General features: G+C 35.9%; 5 protein-coding genes and 1 pseudogene across 13 annotated transcripts in view; 5 read left to right on the top strand and 1 right to left on the bottom strand.

Annotated features, from left to right (window-relative positions):
• The window catches only part of B4 (imaginal disc development protein B4), a 51,419-nt gene that overhangs the window by 9,174 nt on the left and 24,061 nt on the right, over positions 1–18,184 (bottom strand). For 8 of the 9 annotated variants that reach the window (XM_086832120.1, XM_020953815.2, XM_086832117.1 and 5 more), the window contains 2 exons: positions 3,117–3,582; positions 2–339 (listed from right to left, as the gene is read on the bottom strand). In XM_086832120.1, the coding sequence (XP_086688246.1) occupies positions 2–339; positions 3,117–3,384 (606 nt within the window). In that variant the 5' untranslated portion in view covers positions 3,385–3,582. The remainder of the gene's footprint in view (position 1; positions 340–3,116; positions 3,583–18,184) is intronic. The other variant, XM_086832122.1, reaches the window with a different exon arrangement.
• Positions 3,309–18,164, top strand: LOC110185031 (uncharacterized). Its single transcript, XM_020953683.2, has 4 exons — positions 3,309–3,709; positions 17,344–17,449; positions 17,512–17,835; positions 17,908–18,164. Exons 2-4 carry the CDS (start codon positions 17,390–17,392, stop codon positions 18,070–18,072), a joined length of 549 nt encoding a protein of 182 aa, XP_020809342.1. The 5' UTR covers positions 3,309–3,709; positions 17,344–17,389; the 3' UTR covers positions 18,073–18,164.
• Positions 4,137–13,906, top strand: LOC110185128 (uncharacterized). Its single transcript, XM_020953825.2, has 3 exons — positions 4,137–13,407; positions 13,514–13,695; positions 13,764–13,906. The coding sequence occupies exons 1-2, from the start codon at positions 13,027–13,029 to the stop codon at positions 13,679–13,681; spliced, it is 549 nt and encodes a 182-aa protein (XP_020809484.1). The 5' UTR covers positions 4,137–13,026; the 3' UTR covers positions 13,682–13,695; positions 13,764–13,906.
• LOC110185029 (uncharacterized) lies at positions 13,858–14,852 on the top strand. Its single transcript, XM_020953681.2, has 2 exons — positions 13,858–14,566; positions 14,626–14,852. The coding sequence occupies exons 1-2, from the start codon at positions 14,174–14,176 to the stop codon at positions 14,779–14,781; spliced, it is 549 nt and encodes a 182-aa protein (XP_020809340.2). The 5' UTR covers positions 13,858–14,173; the 3' UTR covers positions 14,782–14,852.
• LOC147643846 (uncharacterized) lies at positions 15,354–15,733 on the top strand (annotated as a pseudogene).
• LOC110185030 (uncharacterized) lies at positions 16,083–16,781 on the top strand. Its single transcript, XM_020953682.2, has 2 exons — positions 16,083–16,460; positions 16,529–16,781. Exons 1-2 carry the CDS (start codon positions 16,083–16,085, stop codon positions 16,700–16,702), a joined length of 552 nt encoding a protein of 183 aa, XP_020809341.2. The 3' UTR covers positions 16,703–16,781.

The raw sequence follows: 18,184 nt of genomic DNA, 5'->3' as shown, positions 1-18,184 counted from the left end.
CTTCGTTGCTGCCCTTGGAGTCTTTGCTGTCCCCGGTGGAGTAATCGCCGCTGCCATTGAGGCCGCCACAGAATCCTGAATAGCCACCTGCTGCTCTAGGTCCTGACCCCGATCCCGATATTACACTGTCCCACTTGGCGCTGCTCCGCAGGTGACGCGCCAGTCGTTGGCTCAGCTCGATCTCGTTGCGGCGGGCCAGGCGAGCGTTCTCGAACTCTGCCACGGAGAACATGTTGGAGCTGGTATCGTGGGAGTTGAAGCGCCGCAGCTTGGGCTTCCGCGCCCCGGCACCACCGCCCAGAGGGTGGTGGCCGTGATGGGGGCCCGTCGTGGTACCACCTGCAATAAAAAACGCAACGAGGAGTAAGGCATTGTGCATCAGTGAGGCAATCGCATAAATATAAATGCACACCTAGGTGTATGCACATGTAAGTGTTTAATTGCCACCGAAGTCTGCAGTGGGAAAAACCCGCAAACAGTAGGTAGTAGTAGTATCGCTTCCACCACATCTACAGCCACCTCTGTAGACCCCGAGCGAAATTCAGTTGGCGTGACGCAACGGCAGGCAAGTGGTTCAAAACTGTTGCTAAGCGCAGCTAATTCTCAGTCAGCGGTCAACGAGGCGATGACACACAGTGGGCGAATATGGCTACAAAGCGTAACCGCAAAATTAAGAAAAATATACGAAGGAAAACCAATATAAAATAAATAAAAAGAAGTTTAAACAAAAAAAACATCTAAACACGTAGATTTTTACAAAAAATTTAAACGCACCATTTAAAGAAAATTGAGTGTTATTTATGATTCTCAAAGGGGTTTACGTTTCATATTTTAAATCCCATATAATACAACATTGTTTTATTCTAGAATAGATTCCTTTAAAAAAAAAACATTGAATTGAAATAATGTTGAATTAAAAACAACGATGCACACAAAAAACCATAAGGTTCTCGACTTTGCACTTTTACGTCAGCTTCTCACACACTTTTGGCTGAGCGAGCATGTATGTACATATGTATGTATACTCTAATGAATTAATAGCTAATCGGTATTCATTTAGTGCTTATGACGAAATTTAATGGTTAATTTAAGCAATAAAAGAGCTCGTTTGATTTAAGACGCGTTTAATACTTGGATTTATAGACCATTTTAAAATCCATGAAAAATTAGGATTTTTTTTTAATAAAACGTCTTACTTTATTAAGAACCAAGCCAAATAAAATATTTTTGCTCTCTTTTTATTTCTTCTTGATTTTGTTAGGTTTACAATGCACTCTGTTTAATATTGAGGAAGAACCTTCGAGCTAAGATACTTCAACAATCGCAAACATCAAATCGGATCGGATATCGTCAACAACTGGAAACTATTAATAGCTATTCCCCGCTCCCCAGACATAACAATAAAGATAACACCTCCATGGGTAACGAACATAGTCTATTGAATACAATTTTGTTTTCATACCGAAATCCAAAAAAGTAATTGTCTGTCATGAAATCACTCAGCCTTTTTTCAAATGGTTTGAGTGAACTTCAAGGGGTGCAATTAAATATAGATATCGCGATTTTTGATTGGTTATTGTTTGACTGTAGCCCATGGTGCGAATATAACTCGCTGCGCAGTAGCTCCTTACCTCTATGCCCGGTATGAACAAAGTAAAACAAACCGCAGAGACTTTAGACATAAACCCACAAAAATCTTGTCAGATACAGTCTAAGATATATTTTCAGATAATTTAGGATGAATCACTTTATATGCTTTGGTGTGATATGCACTAAAAAATTGACTCCAAACTTAAAATTTCGATTTTAAAACGAGCCACTGTGCGCTGCTGCCGCTGATTGGTGGTCGGCGGGGCATTACTCACTTTAATTGCGCACATTTGGCTTAATTTCTGCCCCACGCACACATTGAATACAGTAAGTGCAGACGAGGGCAAAAATCACAGCATAACGCCGGGAAGGAGCTAAAACGTTTTGTGAAATTGCGCTTATCTTTTGTGAAATATCAATTGCGGAGAACATGCTCGGAAAGAGAGCGGCATAGAGACAGAGGGGGTAGACTGGGTGGGGAGTGTGCCATCGTCACGTTTCGTGTGAAATTACGCGAAGGAAGGCGCGCGCCTAGGCAACAAATTTCGCTTCAATTCGCAAAAAATCAGTAGGACAGGAAAAAACTGGGTTTCCCAGGTTTAAATACCCTGACCAAACAATAACATCCAGACGTTGGAGGGTTTATTTCATAAATTAAAAACTATAATATTGAGAAATATACATAGTTTTAAAAAATCTGTAAGATTAAGATTAAGATACAAAATAATTTTTTTTTTAGAATTTTATTATAAATTAAATTTTTTTAATCCGGGTTTACTTAGGTCAAATTCCTACAATTTGATTATATATATGTATATCTATTGAAATCCTGTTTATTTTGTTGTTGTACCCTTGCAGTGTATTATTATTTCAGTTAGAAGTTTGCAAAGCTGTGAATTACACATCTCCGACCATATTGATCAGCATCAACAGCCAAGTCGATCTAGCCATGCTCGCCTGTCCATTTTTACGCAAACTAGTTCATCAATTTTGAAGCTATCTAAATTTATCGTTTCAGTTAGTCTCCTTAACTCGGTTTAATTTAAACTAATCTATGTACATATATTGTCGGAGACGACTCCCTTGGTGAGTTGCAAACTTCGGACTAAAATTATATCCTAATCTATTCGTGGTCTGCATTAAAAATAAAAAACAAACGACAATAGTAAATAAAAATAAATACTAATAAAAAAACAAACAAATAAAAAAATTATACAATTTAAAATTTAATTTGTTAATTCTATTTAATATTATATTTACAAAAGTGATAACCTGTTTTCTGCACCACTAGCAGATGAATCTGTATGCTGTCGCAAACGGCATACCAAAATCAAGATACCTCATGGGAAGAGCATTCAAAAGCTAACACCGCGCCGTCAATGAGCAAACAGAAAACTCACTCTTTCGTTTGCTCGTTCACGTTCTTTCACTCTGTCTCTCGCTCGCTTGTTTGCAGCGCGTGCCTGTGTCCCTCTCCCTCTCCCGCTTGACGACCCTCCCGTTTCTCTCACACCCCGAAAGCTTACCGTTACATGCAGCTGCTGATGCAGCTGCGACGCTGTTGCTGGGTGCGCCCGCTGCTGCTGCACCGCCCACTCCCGCTCCTGTTGAGCCAGTGTTTGTTGTTTGTGCCGCAACAGTGGGTGCTGCTGCTGCAGCAGTGGGTGTTGCTGATGATGCGGCTGCGGCAGCCATGTGGGGACTGCTATTCAACAGCCAGTTGGCCAGGTGCCGCCGACGCTCCAACTCGATATTGCTGCGCTGCATTCCGGACAGCTTGAAGGTCTCGCTCATAATCGCAATCAATCAAACTAAAAAAAACGCGACAGCGCGGCTGCAACGAGCGACGCGTCGCCGTCGAGTCGATGTTGCTTCTGTGCGCCCGAGCGTCTCGCGATGTCAACTGTCAAAATCTGACTGAGCTTTTTCCTACCCTTTCAGAGGGTATTACAACGAGTCGTCCAACTGCAGCGCCCGCGCCGATCGTTGTTGCTGAAACGAGAGAGCCAGAAAGAGAGCGTGAGAGCGAGCGAGCAGCGTTTACATAAGTGAGCGAGGCAAGAGCAGGGGAACTTGCACAGTGGCCTAGTTCGACAGCTGGACACTCTCACAATTATCGGTTGGTGCAAAACTTTGCTGCTTATTTTACGAAAATTATTTCCAAAGTTACTTGATTCTGTTGGGAAAATATTTATATACTTATTTATTGATTTTTTAATGGGAGATGGCTGCTAGTGTTTACTAAGCTTATAAGGTACCACTTAACCTATGTAAGCGACAAACATACGTACATACTATAAAAAGAATATATCAGAGAAAGGCTTAGAGATTTTTCCTGCATATTAGGACATCTCCATTAATTAATTAAAAATGAATGCCTGCAAACCACTTTCCTAGCTTGTTTTCTAAATACTGATCTTGCAGTGTAAGGGTTGTCTTCTAGTTCATATACTCCGAAAACAAGAGTGTATAAACAACAATGGCAAAGAGTGCAAAAAAGATGTGTTGAGCTTAAAAAAACTCAGTCGCAGCGCAATTGAGAGTTGATTGTTGTTGGTGCCACCGCTTCTGCTTTGGCTGTGTGTGTTTCTGTATCCGTGTGATGCATAAATTAAAATTGCCTCAACGCAACGATGACGACGTTATCAGAAAGGCAAACGCGACTCTCTTGCCGTTCGTTGCCTTGTTCAATGTCGCCGCACCTTCTCACTCTCCCAGTCTTCATCACCACCCGCCCCCTACCCGTTCCCTGCGAAAGTGTGGAAAGCGAAGCAGAGCCAGTACGTCTGGCAGTGGCAGCAAAAACAACAAGCACGCGTCATCTTCAAACGTTATACGACAACGTAATCGGTGCGATTGTTGTTAGAAGAGTGAGTGGGACGGGTGGATGGGGCGGTAGTGTATTTAGTTGCTTACATGGGAGCACATGGAAATTATTAAGAGGGGGCCTTGAAATTTGAGTAATGTAAAATGTTTTTAGGATGACATTGAAAATCATCTTAACAGCGTTTACTATTTATTTTATTTTTTATAAAGTTATATATATAATATTATATAAATATAAAATATAAAAAAACGATTATTTGTATGTCTAAATTTTAACAATTCAAGATCTATTTCTCATATTTTTATCAAGTTTTACGTTAAAGATTTTAAGATGATAAAGTTATTTGTAAAGATCTGTAGCCCGTTCAGCCTGCACTGCTCACTCATATATAACACTTTTTGTATTGAGTGTTTGCGTTTTTGGGTTGGATTTGACTTTTGCTACACTCTTTGGCTCTTCTATGTACAAAGGTACATACATAGGGGCTTTCCCAGGAAAGAGTATCATAACTTTGTCATAATGTTGGCAAGCCTTTCGAGCGTCAGAGGCAAATGCCAAAAGGCAGCAAGCCAAAACCTAAAAAAAAAATGTGGCAAGCGTGTGGGCATGTGCTTCTACATACACTGAAAGATAAATACGATAATTTATCTACTTGAAATTAAATATTTTAATATCTTGCATAGGTTTAGTTTACAATTTTGTTTACTTTACTACATGATAATTCTCCGCGCCCATAATTTATCTAAACGATAGGGTATAACAGCGTGATGTTAAGGACTGAAATGTGCTGCAAAGCGCAAACACACCCACCATTGTCCCCTCCGAACAGCTGTGTCGATAAATCTTCATAATTTTTTCGAGCCGATAAAAAAAAACTTATCAGGTCCAGGACCCAGTTAAGTTAACACAATAGGGAACGACAGTGGGACAAAAAATCGATCTACATCTCAACTTCAAATAAAAATGCAGTCTTCTAGTATTACTATTGGCTGTATAACATATCTTCATCCATTTAAAAAAAAAAATATATTTCGTATACTGCCCGTTGTTTTTAAAATCGATTCGAAAATTCGTTTAAAACACAGCGTTTTGGGATATCGGGTATCTTATAGTCAAGCGCACAGAACTGTTTAAGTCAAAATAGATTATTTTTTGAAACACCTGTGAAAACTCACTAAACTAAAGCATTGAATTGATTGTCTACTATAGAAATTAAAGAATACAACTTATTTTAAAATCACATTCAAACGAATTTTTGTAGAACACATCTGATTTTAAAATCATATTCAAATGATTTCTTTATGTGTAAAATGTATGTAAGCGTGAATTTTCTGATCAGAATGATGAGGCATAACAAATGATGTACAAACATATGTATGTACATATTTACAATGTATGGTTTTGCAGTGTTGCTATGCCAAGCGAAACTATACAAATTAAGTTGAACGATCCGCAAAATGTTGTATAACTGAACATATGTAGGGATGTATGCTCATATGTACAATATACAAATGGATTGTGGTACCCTATATACGATATATACTGACATACATACATACATGAGAACTTTGAGTACTTAATCGGAGGCAGATGTGAAAATTATATTTAAAAAAAAAACTGAACACTCTGGTCGAGTACCTCCACTATGAGGTACCATATGCTTATAAAAAACCAACATATTTTTCTTATTTTTTAAGAATGTAAAAAAAATATATCGCATTCCAAATTTGTATCTATAATTCCCGTATGAGCACGGATTAAAAAATATACCAAACCAAATCGTACAAGCCAAAAATTTAACATTAAGATTGTTTTACGTCTTAAAAGATATCTTTGAGATATAAAAGATTATGCACAGTGGAGCCCGTAGAAAAAAATTAGATTGCAAATATAAATTTATGTGCGGCTTCAAAATTTTTATACTGGAAACAAGATTCTAGTTTAAGAGAAATTTTAAGAACTAGGCAACAAATCGTCGTTCGGATAATTGTTTTCGAAAGAATAAAACCGTTGGGAAAATCATTTAAAGAATATATAAAAATATAATTTATTACTATTATTGTTTAATCAAATTAATTGATTTATTTATTGGATGACTGAAGCAATGTTTATAAGTTTAGGATTTAAGAAAATAATTTTAAACGACATTAATATTGGACAAAAAACACGCGCAATTGGCCCCACTGTGCAGCGTTCATTGCCTTTGTCGACTGGTTCTCGGGGGTTTGACTAATAAAGAATCAGCGTAGTCATTTCGCGTAGACGGAGCCACCGCCTCAGGTGTTTCCCCAAGGGTTGAGGTGACTGTATTGCCCCATTGTCTATCTGGTGTTTTTTTTTCTCTTTTTTTTATAATTCATTTCTATGCGTAGCTGTCGCCTGTCAGCTGTCGCCGCTCTTTTGATGAATCACAGGCCTCTGCCCAATGGCAGAGCCAGCTAAATATACAGGCAAGCTGAAATGCAAAATTCATGGCCGTTCTCGGCACTCCGTCCTCCGTTGGATGGAATGTGACAAAGGCACTCCTCGGCGATAGCAAATGAGCAATCGCCGGTTAATTCGTTTCGCTTGTCCGTGGCTCATTGGAGGCGGTGGTGCGTCCCAAAAGCCGCCTCGGTTATACAAATATTGGGAATCAGTTGCCGGGGTAACGTCCCCACTGTGCTAGCCCTTCTCTTACCCCCCCAAAACCTGCCAGGGGACATTGTGCACACATTTGGCCAATAGACCATTTAGCATACAAAATGTGTGTGTCGAAAAGAGAATAAGAATTGTTTTAATTTTAATCTTGAAAGTTTTTACATACTTTCTAAATGTTAAAAAAAAAAAACTATTTGACAGTTTACCTTACTAATTTTATATGTAATTATATTAGTAGTTTTACTTTATTTTTTGATTGTAATTTATTTTAAACGTATTGTATTCTAACTGTATTGTTTATAAAATGCGAAAGCTAATGAATTCATACAAAGAGTTGACAAAAAAAAGAAGGTAATATTTTTTTTTTATTTAAAACAAGATAAATGAGTAGGTTTAAATAAAACTACTGATGTTGGGCAAAGAAGGAAAGGTACAGTAGAGTGTGCTCGACTGGAGAATACCTACTATCCTAGCGTTTGTGCATTTAATTAAAAGTCAATTGCGTTTTCAGACCATTCTCTTAATTCAGAAAACAAATATTAAGAATAAAAACTTTAATTAATGACCGCCCCAGCTGAAACTAAGCATTTTGCGCCTAGTTCGAAAGAATTGGGAATAAAAGAACTTTGTTTTTTCAAAAATGTTCATATTTATCATAAGATTGTTGTGAAATTTTCAGAGTACCTTCGGTGAAACTTTACCTTATTTAATAGTATTAAGTTTTTTTTTTATTTATCGATCATTATAAAACAACATTAATACCTATTATGAAAGAGCTTGATACTGTGCAAATGTAAAACTAAGTAAACATCTAAGCTTGAAAAATTCTTAGCAGTAACTACTTTCATCTTGTCCTCTCTCTATTATATTTTAAAAGTATTTTGTTAATGTCTTGCATTTTCCTACGGCTATGACTAGTTTAAAGTTAAAGTTAGTTTCGGGTTTTAAATGCTTTAATGCGTTTTGCGGTGAGGCAGATGAAGGTGTCATGGAGTGGGGCTGGGGCGGCGCCACAGTGCCAACCAACAGTAACTGCTCGCTTATATCTGGCACTGCGATTTATTAACAGCTAGCTGAGGCCTTTACCTACAACTGCCACAATAATTGTAGTTCTTCCTCCACGCCGCCGTTATTTTTGCTGCTGCATTTGGGAGCGAGCCCAAAATTTATTGCCTGCAGCCACATGATGAATGATTTTGATAATAATATTTTGTTATTGCTTTTTTTCCTAGGGCGAATTTTCTTTTACTTCCTTGTTATTTTTTTTTTTTTTGTCCTCGCATTTTGCCGTTGCAGCAACTTTTAGCTGCGTTCTGTTGCCAAAAATGGAAGTCACCGTCGAGCAACGGCTTAGAAGACCTTGCCACAAAAAGCTGTAAACTTCGGGGTATGAACGGTTTTTGGTGGGACGAACGGGTCCGTGGAAGTCTACCCTGCTGTTGCTGTTGCGACCAACGCTAAACTAAACATTCGGTCAACTGACGAAAACATAAACCCATAAGTAATAAACTAAAGGCTGTCATAAGAAAACTTCCACGACGAACATTCTTAAAGGCAAACTCGTTTGTCTTGCTGGAGTTTATCGGTTTTTGGCAGTTATTTTTCTCAAAAATTAAATGCACGGAGCAGAAGATGTGTGATTTATGTATGCATTTAGTATGTATTTTCGTATTCGCGTTTTTTATATTCCCATTACTTTAAGAAATACCGCAAAATATACACTTTCCAGCAAATTTCTGACTAAAATTATAATACCTCTACAAGGGTATAGAGTCTATTTTATGTGGTTCACTCGTTAAAGCTGCATAAAGTGTCGCCAAGATGCTGCTGGAGAAACAAACACACTAAGTGTGTCAAAGAAGAAGCATCCCAAACATACAACATTTAGAGAATACAATATATGTAAAATATATCCTTGGAGGCAACGTGTATAACGTGGTTTATAAAAAAGGGGTGCATTACAATAGACAAAAAAGAGCACTAAAGCCGACACGTTAAAGCTTCGCCCTAAGCTAGTGACTGAATGATAGAGTACATTTTTGACAAATTTATGATGATTGAATTCTAAGTGATTTTTAACGAGTTTTTGCAGACTCGCAGATTTTCATGAAGGGGGTGGTCCACGGTCGCAGTGCAGCTGTGAAACAATTTTGTCAACAGCTTTAGCGCCTGTCGTGCTTGTAATTGAATAATAAACATTAACCAAAATTCGTGGCATCAGTTTAGGCAACGATTTTTTAGGAGAAAAGAAATTTTTAATTTCAGTTTAGTTTCTAATCCAAAAAGTGTGCAAATTCCCTCGGAAACGTTGACTTTCCTCTTCTCTACTGGCACTCCCAATGCATCCGCCCCCCAGATACGTAAATTGTCGATGGCAGCATCTGTGCAATCGGCTGTAAAATTTATTGATTGCACAAATAGGCCCAGCCATGCCGTATATATCGATAAAAGCGTATATACCATAAGGCCATATGAAACCAGCCGTTAACCTATTGGGTTTATACTGAATTCTATACTAAATTTAGCATTTTTGGCTGCTTTGGTTAAATTTATTTTGCACGTATAGATATATTTATACTTAACCTTGCAAGGGGGTTTCAACGCAGTAAATCAGGCATTTGTGACCATATAAAGTATATAAATAATCTCTATGTATCTTAAGCCGTGTCTTAGAGAGAGCCCAGATTTTTAATTTAAAATAAAAATTAAATGATATAAACGAATTAGGTGAAAAGTTTGAATTAAATTCCGTAAGAATGGCATTCAACTTTTATTTTGTAACATCAACAATCAATTAGTAAGCTTATGGTTCGACCGGCTTCCAACTCCTATAATATTCAAAAGGAATTTTAGTTCACACAAATAATTGATTGAACCCATTACCAAACTGTTCATGCAACTGGCCAATATTCACACCCGAAATGCAACTATTTCAAGCCTTTTAAAGACCTTTTGGCCAGAGCTCGATGGAAAATGCACACGTCCTTTGTGTGGGTTCCTTGGCTGGCGTATTCGTGCGTGTGATTGACAAGCCTTCCCATTGAATTATTAATTATGTAATGCGAAACCAATCGACTGCAATTTGCATACGAAATGAGCCTCACACGCTCACAAAGTCTAATTAAGGCCTGGCGCTCGCTGTGGCTCAGCCCAGTGCTCGGTTTGTGGCTCGTCCAATCATATATGTATATAGAGGGGCATGAATGAAAATTGCACAGATTTGCATAATATATGCACCTTCATATTTAAAATGCAACGCAAGTTGCAGTTTGGTACCGTTCCCATTAGATGCTTCTTTTTGTGGTCCTGTATGCACACAGATAGGTTGTGTTAATTGCACGCGGACAAATTGGTCACTTACGGAAATTGGCGTGTGTATGAAAATGGGAAAATTAGTTTGTTTTCTTGCTTTTGAATAACAATATTCAAGCTAACCACCACGCATATAAGATCGTCATTCTATTAATGTCAAAAAGTGTCTGCTTATGTGACATTTGAATTAAATGATACCTACTGCTATGTGATAAATGAATAATATAATAATTTAGTTGATTAAGTTTACTCTGTACAAGCAGAAGTTTGTAGACAATTGTCTAAATCGATTCGTTGTTAAGGATAAAACATCTACCGTTAAGATTGGCTTGGCACTACAGTTTTCACATGGCCAAAAACGAAATGTCGTAAAGTGTCATGTAAAAGCTGACACACGTTTTCGATTGAGAGCCTTGTCGAGACAGAAGTCCACAAAACGCAGAGCCAGGAAGCTGAGGAACCTGAGGTGCTCGCTCAGAAAGGGGAAATAATAAAGATTGAAGCCCGGCAAATGTTTACATAATACGGACCACAGCAACAGCATCCGCAGACGAGTCGAGACTCTCCAGATCCCAGACGGTAGGTGTTATGTTTGAACTACACTCGACTGGGCCGCTTGCGTTGCTTTACTTTTCTTTACTTCATTCCGCTCCACTCCGCTGCTCTTTGCCGCACTGTTGCAAGGCTACTGTTTATGCCTCGGTTGGCAGCCAGACCCATTTGCATCCTTTTTCGCCTCACACATGAGCTCGCGCCAGCATCCTTAGATTCACGGAAATGTACCGTGCTATGAGCAAGGTGTCGCACAGTGGAGCGTTTGAATTTTTATTGCAGCAAAGTTAGTAAACATTTGAGTCAAGAGAGATAAATAATTGTTCATCCATTTTCTAAATAAAAAAAAATTATAAATAAATTTGTTAATATTTACTAATTGGTGGGTTTAATTTGCTTTTGTTGATATACATAAGTATTTCTGTGCAAAGTTTCCTCTTCCGCATATTTAAAAATTTTAACTAATTTTAAATTTTTTTTTACAGATTATTATTTACAGCTTAAAACATTCAACTAATTGTTTTCAATCCTTTTATGATTATTTTGTTAACTCCTGTGATACAAGTTTCTGGCCAAAAAGTTAGTTTCCGTATTCTTCTTCCATATTTGGTTAATTCTGACGGTAACTCTTGCCTTTTTGTCGTATTTCTATCATAGTTCTTCTTATCTTGTCCGCCAAATACAAATTCATAACTTTGCTTGTTTTTAAATTTCTTAAAATGTTATGGGTCCTTTTGAAAACCTTTAAGTTTTATTTGTAACTTTACGATTTTTGCTTCAATCATATTCAAATGGCTACTACAAAATGTGCCTAAATTTGACAATTTCAAAACTATTTTCCATATAAAAAAATAAATAAAAAAAAAAAAAACATCTAAATGTTTTTATTGAGTATAAATGAACATATATGTATAAATGATTAAAAACCAACAATTTTTCTAGAAACTGAGTCTTAAATCGTGCATTAAATCTAATATATTGTATTTGGAAATATTTAATCCATTTTTAAGATGTGACTTTTTTAACGCCGTTTCTGCAAAAGCGTCCACTGTGCAACACTATGTACAGTATGTGCATTGATATTTCTAATTAAAATCTTTTGAGATATCTTTTGACAACGGAAATTCAATACACTTACATCAAGATAATAGCTATTAAAATTACACATCTGGAAATGTAATCACACCTAATTGTTCTAAGAGAGGAATAATATTTGCCGACCATTAGGTTTTTACACATTCACATTTTAATTATTAATTTATCAATATTGTAATTTTGTTACAATCGCAACACAATGAAGTTGCCCGAATTTGATAAGAAGTTGATGGTGAAACTTCATTTTCTAAGTGTTTAAAAATGCTTATGCTTAAAATTTGAATTAATATTATATAGTTTGTTTTTTAATTAAAAAATCAACTATGTTAAAACCAAAATTACATTCTTATTGTCTTTAATACTTATTAGTCTTCTTTTACTTTCAATCCATTTTTTCTAAGAAGTATTCACTTATAAATTAAAAACGATCAGTAGTAGCTCCGATCAACCATCCTTCTTCAGTAAAATTTATAAAACTATACCACAATATTGGACTAAGGGAACTTTTTAAATTACAATTTTTTTTTTTATTTTTACATTTACGGTGGACGCCATTGGTTTCCATTAAAATATGTATGTGTGTGTGTTTTCTTAAAGTAACTTTTAAGTCGAGCCCTTTTTAGTATAATCTTTTGTACTTTTTTCTGGCTTTGTGTTCGTTATCCATTTTACTACATATTTTGCTTAATGCAATCAGCCGCCTACTCCACTCGATCTTTGCAGTGAACAATTTTCAGTTTACTTGTGTCTGCAATTTGTTTTCACTTTTGAAAGCTACCCAGGAAAAATAAAGAAGAAATTACTAACAAAAAAACATTGTATGCGTATATGAATACGTATTGTTGACATATTGAGAGATTGCGGCAATTTAGACCAGACGGCACCATTTAAAAAGCCATTAGGGCTCAATCTGCCGGGGCATTGCCTGGGACCAGGCACAATGGAGTCCCCCATTAGCAGTTAGTCCGTAGTTAGTCTGTTATCCGGTAGCCCAGCAAACCGCCTTTCGAATGTCACTCCTCAAGTTGAACCTTCTGGTTCTCAGTTTGATACCCGACAGCTGTCTCTGTGCCCACATAGTGCTCTTGGATCGCTTCACATTCACCGTCGACGATCACGCCCTGTTCCTGTCCCAGAGCGCCGTTCTTGAACAGGAACAGAATCGGAGCTATCTCTCTGGACATATGCTGATTAACCGGCTTGTAAATGATATCACCCTATCATCCACAATGGACATTATTCGGCCCCGGCGACCGGAAATGCGTCTCTATACTGTCAAGCTTAACTTTTGCTCCGTCCTCAATAATGGCTACAAGAATAAGTTTATTAGAACGCTTTATAATAATTATGCTGGCTTTCTTAACACCAAACCGAAATGTCCACTAAAGCCGGTGAGTTTTGTAAATATCTTTAACGAATTGTTGTAATCCCTTAACAAGTTAAAGCCAATACTTAACGTACTCAAATTCAGATTTAAACTTTTCTCTATCGTAATAGAACTTTAACTACTCCTTGACAAGGGCCTATGTCGACGAAGACTTACTACCAGATCTCCTTCCAGAATGCACCTATCGATTTAGAGCAACCTTTGAACAGAAATCAAAATTACTGGCTCACATGCAACTCGATGGACGTTTGGTCGCCAAGGTCGGAAGGTCAAATTGAAATTCTCGAATTCTGTGAGCATAAAATTCAGCAAACAAAAATTAAGAACCAACGATTATTATTCATGGGTAATTATTTGCAGTATTTGGGCCATGATTTATGGAGGTTCAATGGCTACTTTAATTGCTGGCTAGTCAACCAGGGATGTGTAGTTAGCCACAAAAATGCTGACAAGGCGAAAATGTTAAGTTTTACAAATAAAAACTAATAGGAATAATGTAAAAATGTTTCTATTTAATTTCCATTTTCTTAAATAATCAAAAATAGGAGAGACAAACCATCTTTCTATTGACAACGTTTTCTAATCCTGTTCCAATTGAATGATGATAATAATTACTTATAGTCAGTTTCATAACATTTAAAGCAATATCAAAGCTAGACATCTTTAATTATATATATGTTATATATATAACTATATAAATAATTCACGTCAGAAGAGTCTGTAGATCCGGTTGCCATGTACACATCATCATTATAAAATAGGCTTTAGCCATGAACACATTGTATATGATCTGTGGATTGTACATCTTTATAAACATTGCCTCCACAGATGAGCGCAATTTTAGAGTGCATTTTGACGAGTTCGCGATGAAGTACACGGTCCCGGACGTGTTCGAGAAGATGGATTGTCAGTTATATCACATAAATAATCGGAGCTACGTGATCGCCGAAATGATTCTTAAACGGAACATCGGAGAAATAAATGTGCGAGCCAGTATGGATTTCTGGAAAACGAACAACCGTCAAAAGAAAGTAAAGTTATACGACGTTCAGGTGGATGGTTGCTCCTTGCTGCGGAGTGTCCATAAAAATAAATTGTTTAACATTTACGTGAAGAGCTTTAAAAAACACGCCAATGTTAACCTAGTCTGTCCTCTGAAAGCGGTTTGTTGAATTTCTTTTTAAATTAAAATGTATCGAAGGTAACTATTATTATTTTCCAGAACTTTAGCTACAAGTTGCAGGATTGGTACTTAGACGAACTGGATCTTCCACCATTTTCGCCTATCGGTCAATTTCGAACCGTTACCAAATATTATACGCAAAATAGATTGGCCTTAAATCTTGTGACTAGTGGCGAAATTGTGTCCACGAAGTAGTTATCAAATGCATATAATGAGGATTAAGATTATGAAAGATTGGTATAATAAATTATCCTATTAAAAATTTATATCAAGTTAGTTGCTTTCGGGTGTGTGTTATTTTCTTTATTAAGCTTTTTGAAAACGATTTTATGGAAATATGCAACTTTTTTAAAGAAGAAACACAATTTTTTAATTCTTTTGAACTTTATGTACACAACTATATGGTTTATATTATAAATCATTTATTATAAATCATTATATTATAAATCATTTCTTTTTATTAAGGAATCAGCTTTAATTTAAGCCCAAGTATATTACTAATTTAATATATTTAGCTGCTGTAGCTAAACGTTATTGTAAAATCGTGTGAATATTATGATATTTTCATTTAATAAAAGTATAAGTTTTAATTAATTTATATTAATACCATTTACTGAACCGGGTTAGCTTTGCTGCGAATTGCTGGTTGAATATTGAATACCCTTCACTGGAGCAAAATATGTAATTATCAAAATGTAGTGCCTTGGTCCATGGTAGTTTAAATATGTCTTTTACTATGTTAGACTTCATAGCCGAAAGCCTTGATCATGAGTCCTTTATTCCTTCTTCTATGGTTTAACTTATCTATTTTCGTAAATACTGAAGAGCAACGCTTTCGAGTGAACTTAGATAAATTATCCGTAAAGTATAAGGTACGGGATTTAAGAGAAAACATAGATTTTCCAATTGCTTGATATTTATCAATCGGAGTTACGTCAAAGGCGAGATGACGCTGAAATGTGTTGTCAGGGACATAGATATGCACACCATTATGAATATTTGGAAGGCAAGCAATCAAAAGCAAATAAATCCTTATGACGTTCAATTGGATACCTGTGGATTTCTTAGAACAGCTCACCAGAATGGAATTCTTAATATATACGTGAAAAGCTTGATGATCTGAATTAGTAAAAATAAAATATTTTCCTTAAGTTCTACAGTATCTTTTATTTCCTACAAGACAAAATATTTGGGAGCTAAGTAATAAACCTTTTATTGACATAGGTGAATAAAAATATAATAACAAATTACATAAATCGCTCATTCGTGGCATTCAAGCTTGAAATTGATTTGCTCAAAAATTGACTCGATGGGCAATTCAAATATTCTAACGTAAATAATATGGATATATCAAAAAGCGCAATCAGCTAATTTAAGAATTATTTAATGACGAGAAAAATAATATATAAAAAATCCCCCTCTGTAATTATGTACTTGCTCATCCAGTTGAAACCTCATTAGGCAAGATTCTAGGCATTATAAGTTTAGACTTTAACATGAAAACTTGGCTCTGGATACGCTGGCTTTTCATTTTTAAGTGCGTGAGCACAGCAGATCGAAACTTTCGCATCTCCTTTGACGATGTCAACATTAAGATTTTTAATTCAGACCTAATCGAAAAGTTCGATTGCCAGGTGCTACAAATGGACAATAAGAGCTATGTTAATTGCCAAGTGCTGGTGAAAACATATGTTGGTCAGATGAAGGCACGTTCTACCTTGGACTTTTGGAAACCAAACGGTCAGGCTATGAAGCTGTTTGATGTCCAGTTGGATGCATGCCTCTTCATAGGAAGCGTTCATAAGAACAGGTTTTTTAATATTTTCGCAAAAGCCCTAAAAAAATTTTCAAACCTTAAGTGTCCTCTGAAACCGGTAAGCTAACTTCGATAATCTTTTTTAATAGAACAATTAATTTTAAATGAGAAAAATGTATATCCTAGAATTTCACTTACACCTTAAAAAATCTATATTTGGATGAAAACGACTTTCCCGCATTTGTTCCTATTGGAAGATTCCGAAGCCAGACCGAGTTTTACATCAACGAAAGTACAGGCAGGGCCACTCGAGTTGTTGTTAATGGAAAGATTCTATCAAGGCGTTCTACTACCTCATAATCCGGTACTTGTAGAGTCTGGACTAATCTATAACTTTAAAAGTCAATAAAATCGAAACTTACTGGAGTTTTACCTGAAAGGTTTCATTTTGGATCAACTTAGTTTGAAACCATGGGTTGAAACTTGACTAATCATAGGAAGAGGGTGTGAGTGCAAGCGAGATGGAGATTAAGATAAATGTACTCTCTCAAAACCACTTTTTTTAACTACAGATCTCTAAACTGATTTTCAGTTTAATATTTTAATAACTTTCTCTATAATGCACTATACTAATTATATTTATACAAACAGGTTCAAAATGTATGGATTTGTATATTGATTTTTCTAATTCGTCCTTCTAGCAAGTATATTTTCCAAAAATTGTCAAAAAAAATTTTTTTTGAAAGTTGTTAAAATTAAGTTTTATGATTTAAAAAAAATATGTGTTTTTTTAACCATATTTCAGTATTGCATAAGTCCTTAAACACACATATTAAATAATTAATTCCTTCTATTTCATTATCGATTACACTCGCTTATTCATAAAATAAAAATTCTGTTAACTAGTGTTTGCTAAGTGCCAATCGACTAATCGAGTTGACAAAATGTCTGACTTATAACTAATTATAATTCAATCAAATATACATTTCGTTACAAAATAGGTGCGCTCCAAATATAATTTAGTTTTGATTGAGTTGTTCCACTGCCATGAACATCGAAAGAATTTGCGCTCTGTTTGTTCTTAGTGTGAGCTGCGTGTGGGCAAGGGTAAGTTAGGACAACATATTAAAAAATTATTTTTAATAATGAATCAAACCATCACTTTATAGATCAAAATAGATGCCTATTTCACCAGAATTGAATGCCCGAATTATTTGCCGGAATTAGTAACCAATCTCAGCTGTCATTTGGACCATTCATCCCAATCCAATGGAACATTTTCGGCCGAATTTACATTGGCCAAAGATGTAAAGGATATAAAAGGCATTTATATGTTTTCCATTATAAGAGGATCATCCGAAAATAACTATACGGCAATAGAATTGGACTATTGCAAGGCATTATCAGATTTACAATCACATTTCTTGCTAAAAATGATTGCCGATGAGCTGCGAAAGTCCGCAAACTTTCCTCTTCAATGCCCCTTTAAAATGGTTGGTAAATAATGCTTTAAAATCCCACTTATCCCACAATGTGACTACTAATTTCCTTTATTTATCTTAAAGAAAAAACTATACTATATTAATAGATATACAATCAACACGAAAGCTATACCCAGCTATGCCCCAGAACTCAGCTTCAAGTCGGACTGCCACATAAGCCTCAATAAACGCAAAGCTATTCAGTTAATTATCCATGGCCGTGTTATTCGACGTCGATCGGGTCGTTAAAATTTATAGCGAGCCTAATTATTTACACATATTAATTGTAAAGATTAAATAATATAAATATATCATTAAATATGAAAATAAAACCATTTTAATGATACCTATATATACCTTA

This window comes from Drosophila serrata, unplaced genomic scaffold, assembly GCF_035046125.1.
Source record: "Drosophila serrata isolate PLE 108 unplaced genomic scaffold, ASM3504612v1 contig_245, whole genome shotgun sequence".
NCBI classification, from domain to species: domain Eukaryota; kingdom Metazoa; phylum Arthropoda; class Insecta; order Diptera; family Drosophilidae; genus Drosophila; species Drosophila serrata.
This window is presented reverse-complemented; position numbering and strand designations above follow the sequence as displayed.

Coding starts and splice junctions, on each gene's coding strand:
- LOC110185029 (XM_020953681.2), top strand. CDS start 14,174: ATGAACACATTGTATATGATCTGTGGATTGTACATCTTTATAAACATT. Junction 14,567..14,625: donor TAGTCTGTCCTCTGAAAGCG/GTTTGTTGAATT, acceptor ATTATTTTCCAG/AACTTTAGCTACAAGTTGCA.
- LOC110185030 (XM_020953682.2), top strand. CDS start 16,083: ATGAAAACTTGGCTCTGGATACGCTGGCTTTTCATTTTTAAGTGCGTG. Junction 16,461..16,528: donor TTAAGTGTCCTCTGAAACCG/GTAAGCTAACTT, acceptor TGTATATCCTAG/AATTTCACTTACACCTTAAA.
- LOC110185128 (XM_020953825.2), top strand. CDS start 13,027: ATGTCACTCCTCAAGTTGAACCTTCTGGTTCTCAGTTTGATACCCGAC. Junction 13,408..13,513: donor CGAAATGTCCACTAAAGCCG/GTGAGTTTTGTA, acceptor CTATCGTAATAG/AACTTTAACTACTCCTTGAC.
- LOC110185031 (XM_020953683.2), top strand. CDS start 17,390: ATGAACATCGAAAGAATTTGCGCTCTGTTTGTTCTTAGTGTGAGCTGC. Junction 17,450..17,511: donor TGAGCTGCGTGTGGGCAAGG/GTAAGTTAGGAC, acceptor ATCACTTTATAG/ATCAAAATAGATGCCTATTT. Junction 17,836..17,907: donor TTCAATGCCCCTTTAAAATG/GTTGGTAAATAA, acceptor TTTATCTTAAAG/AAAAAACTATACTATATTAA.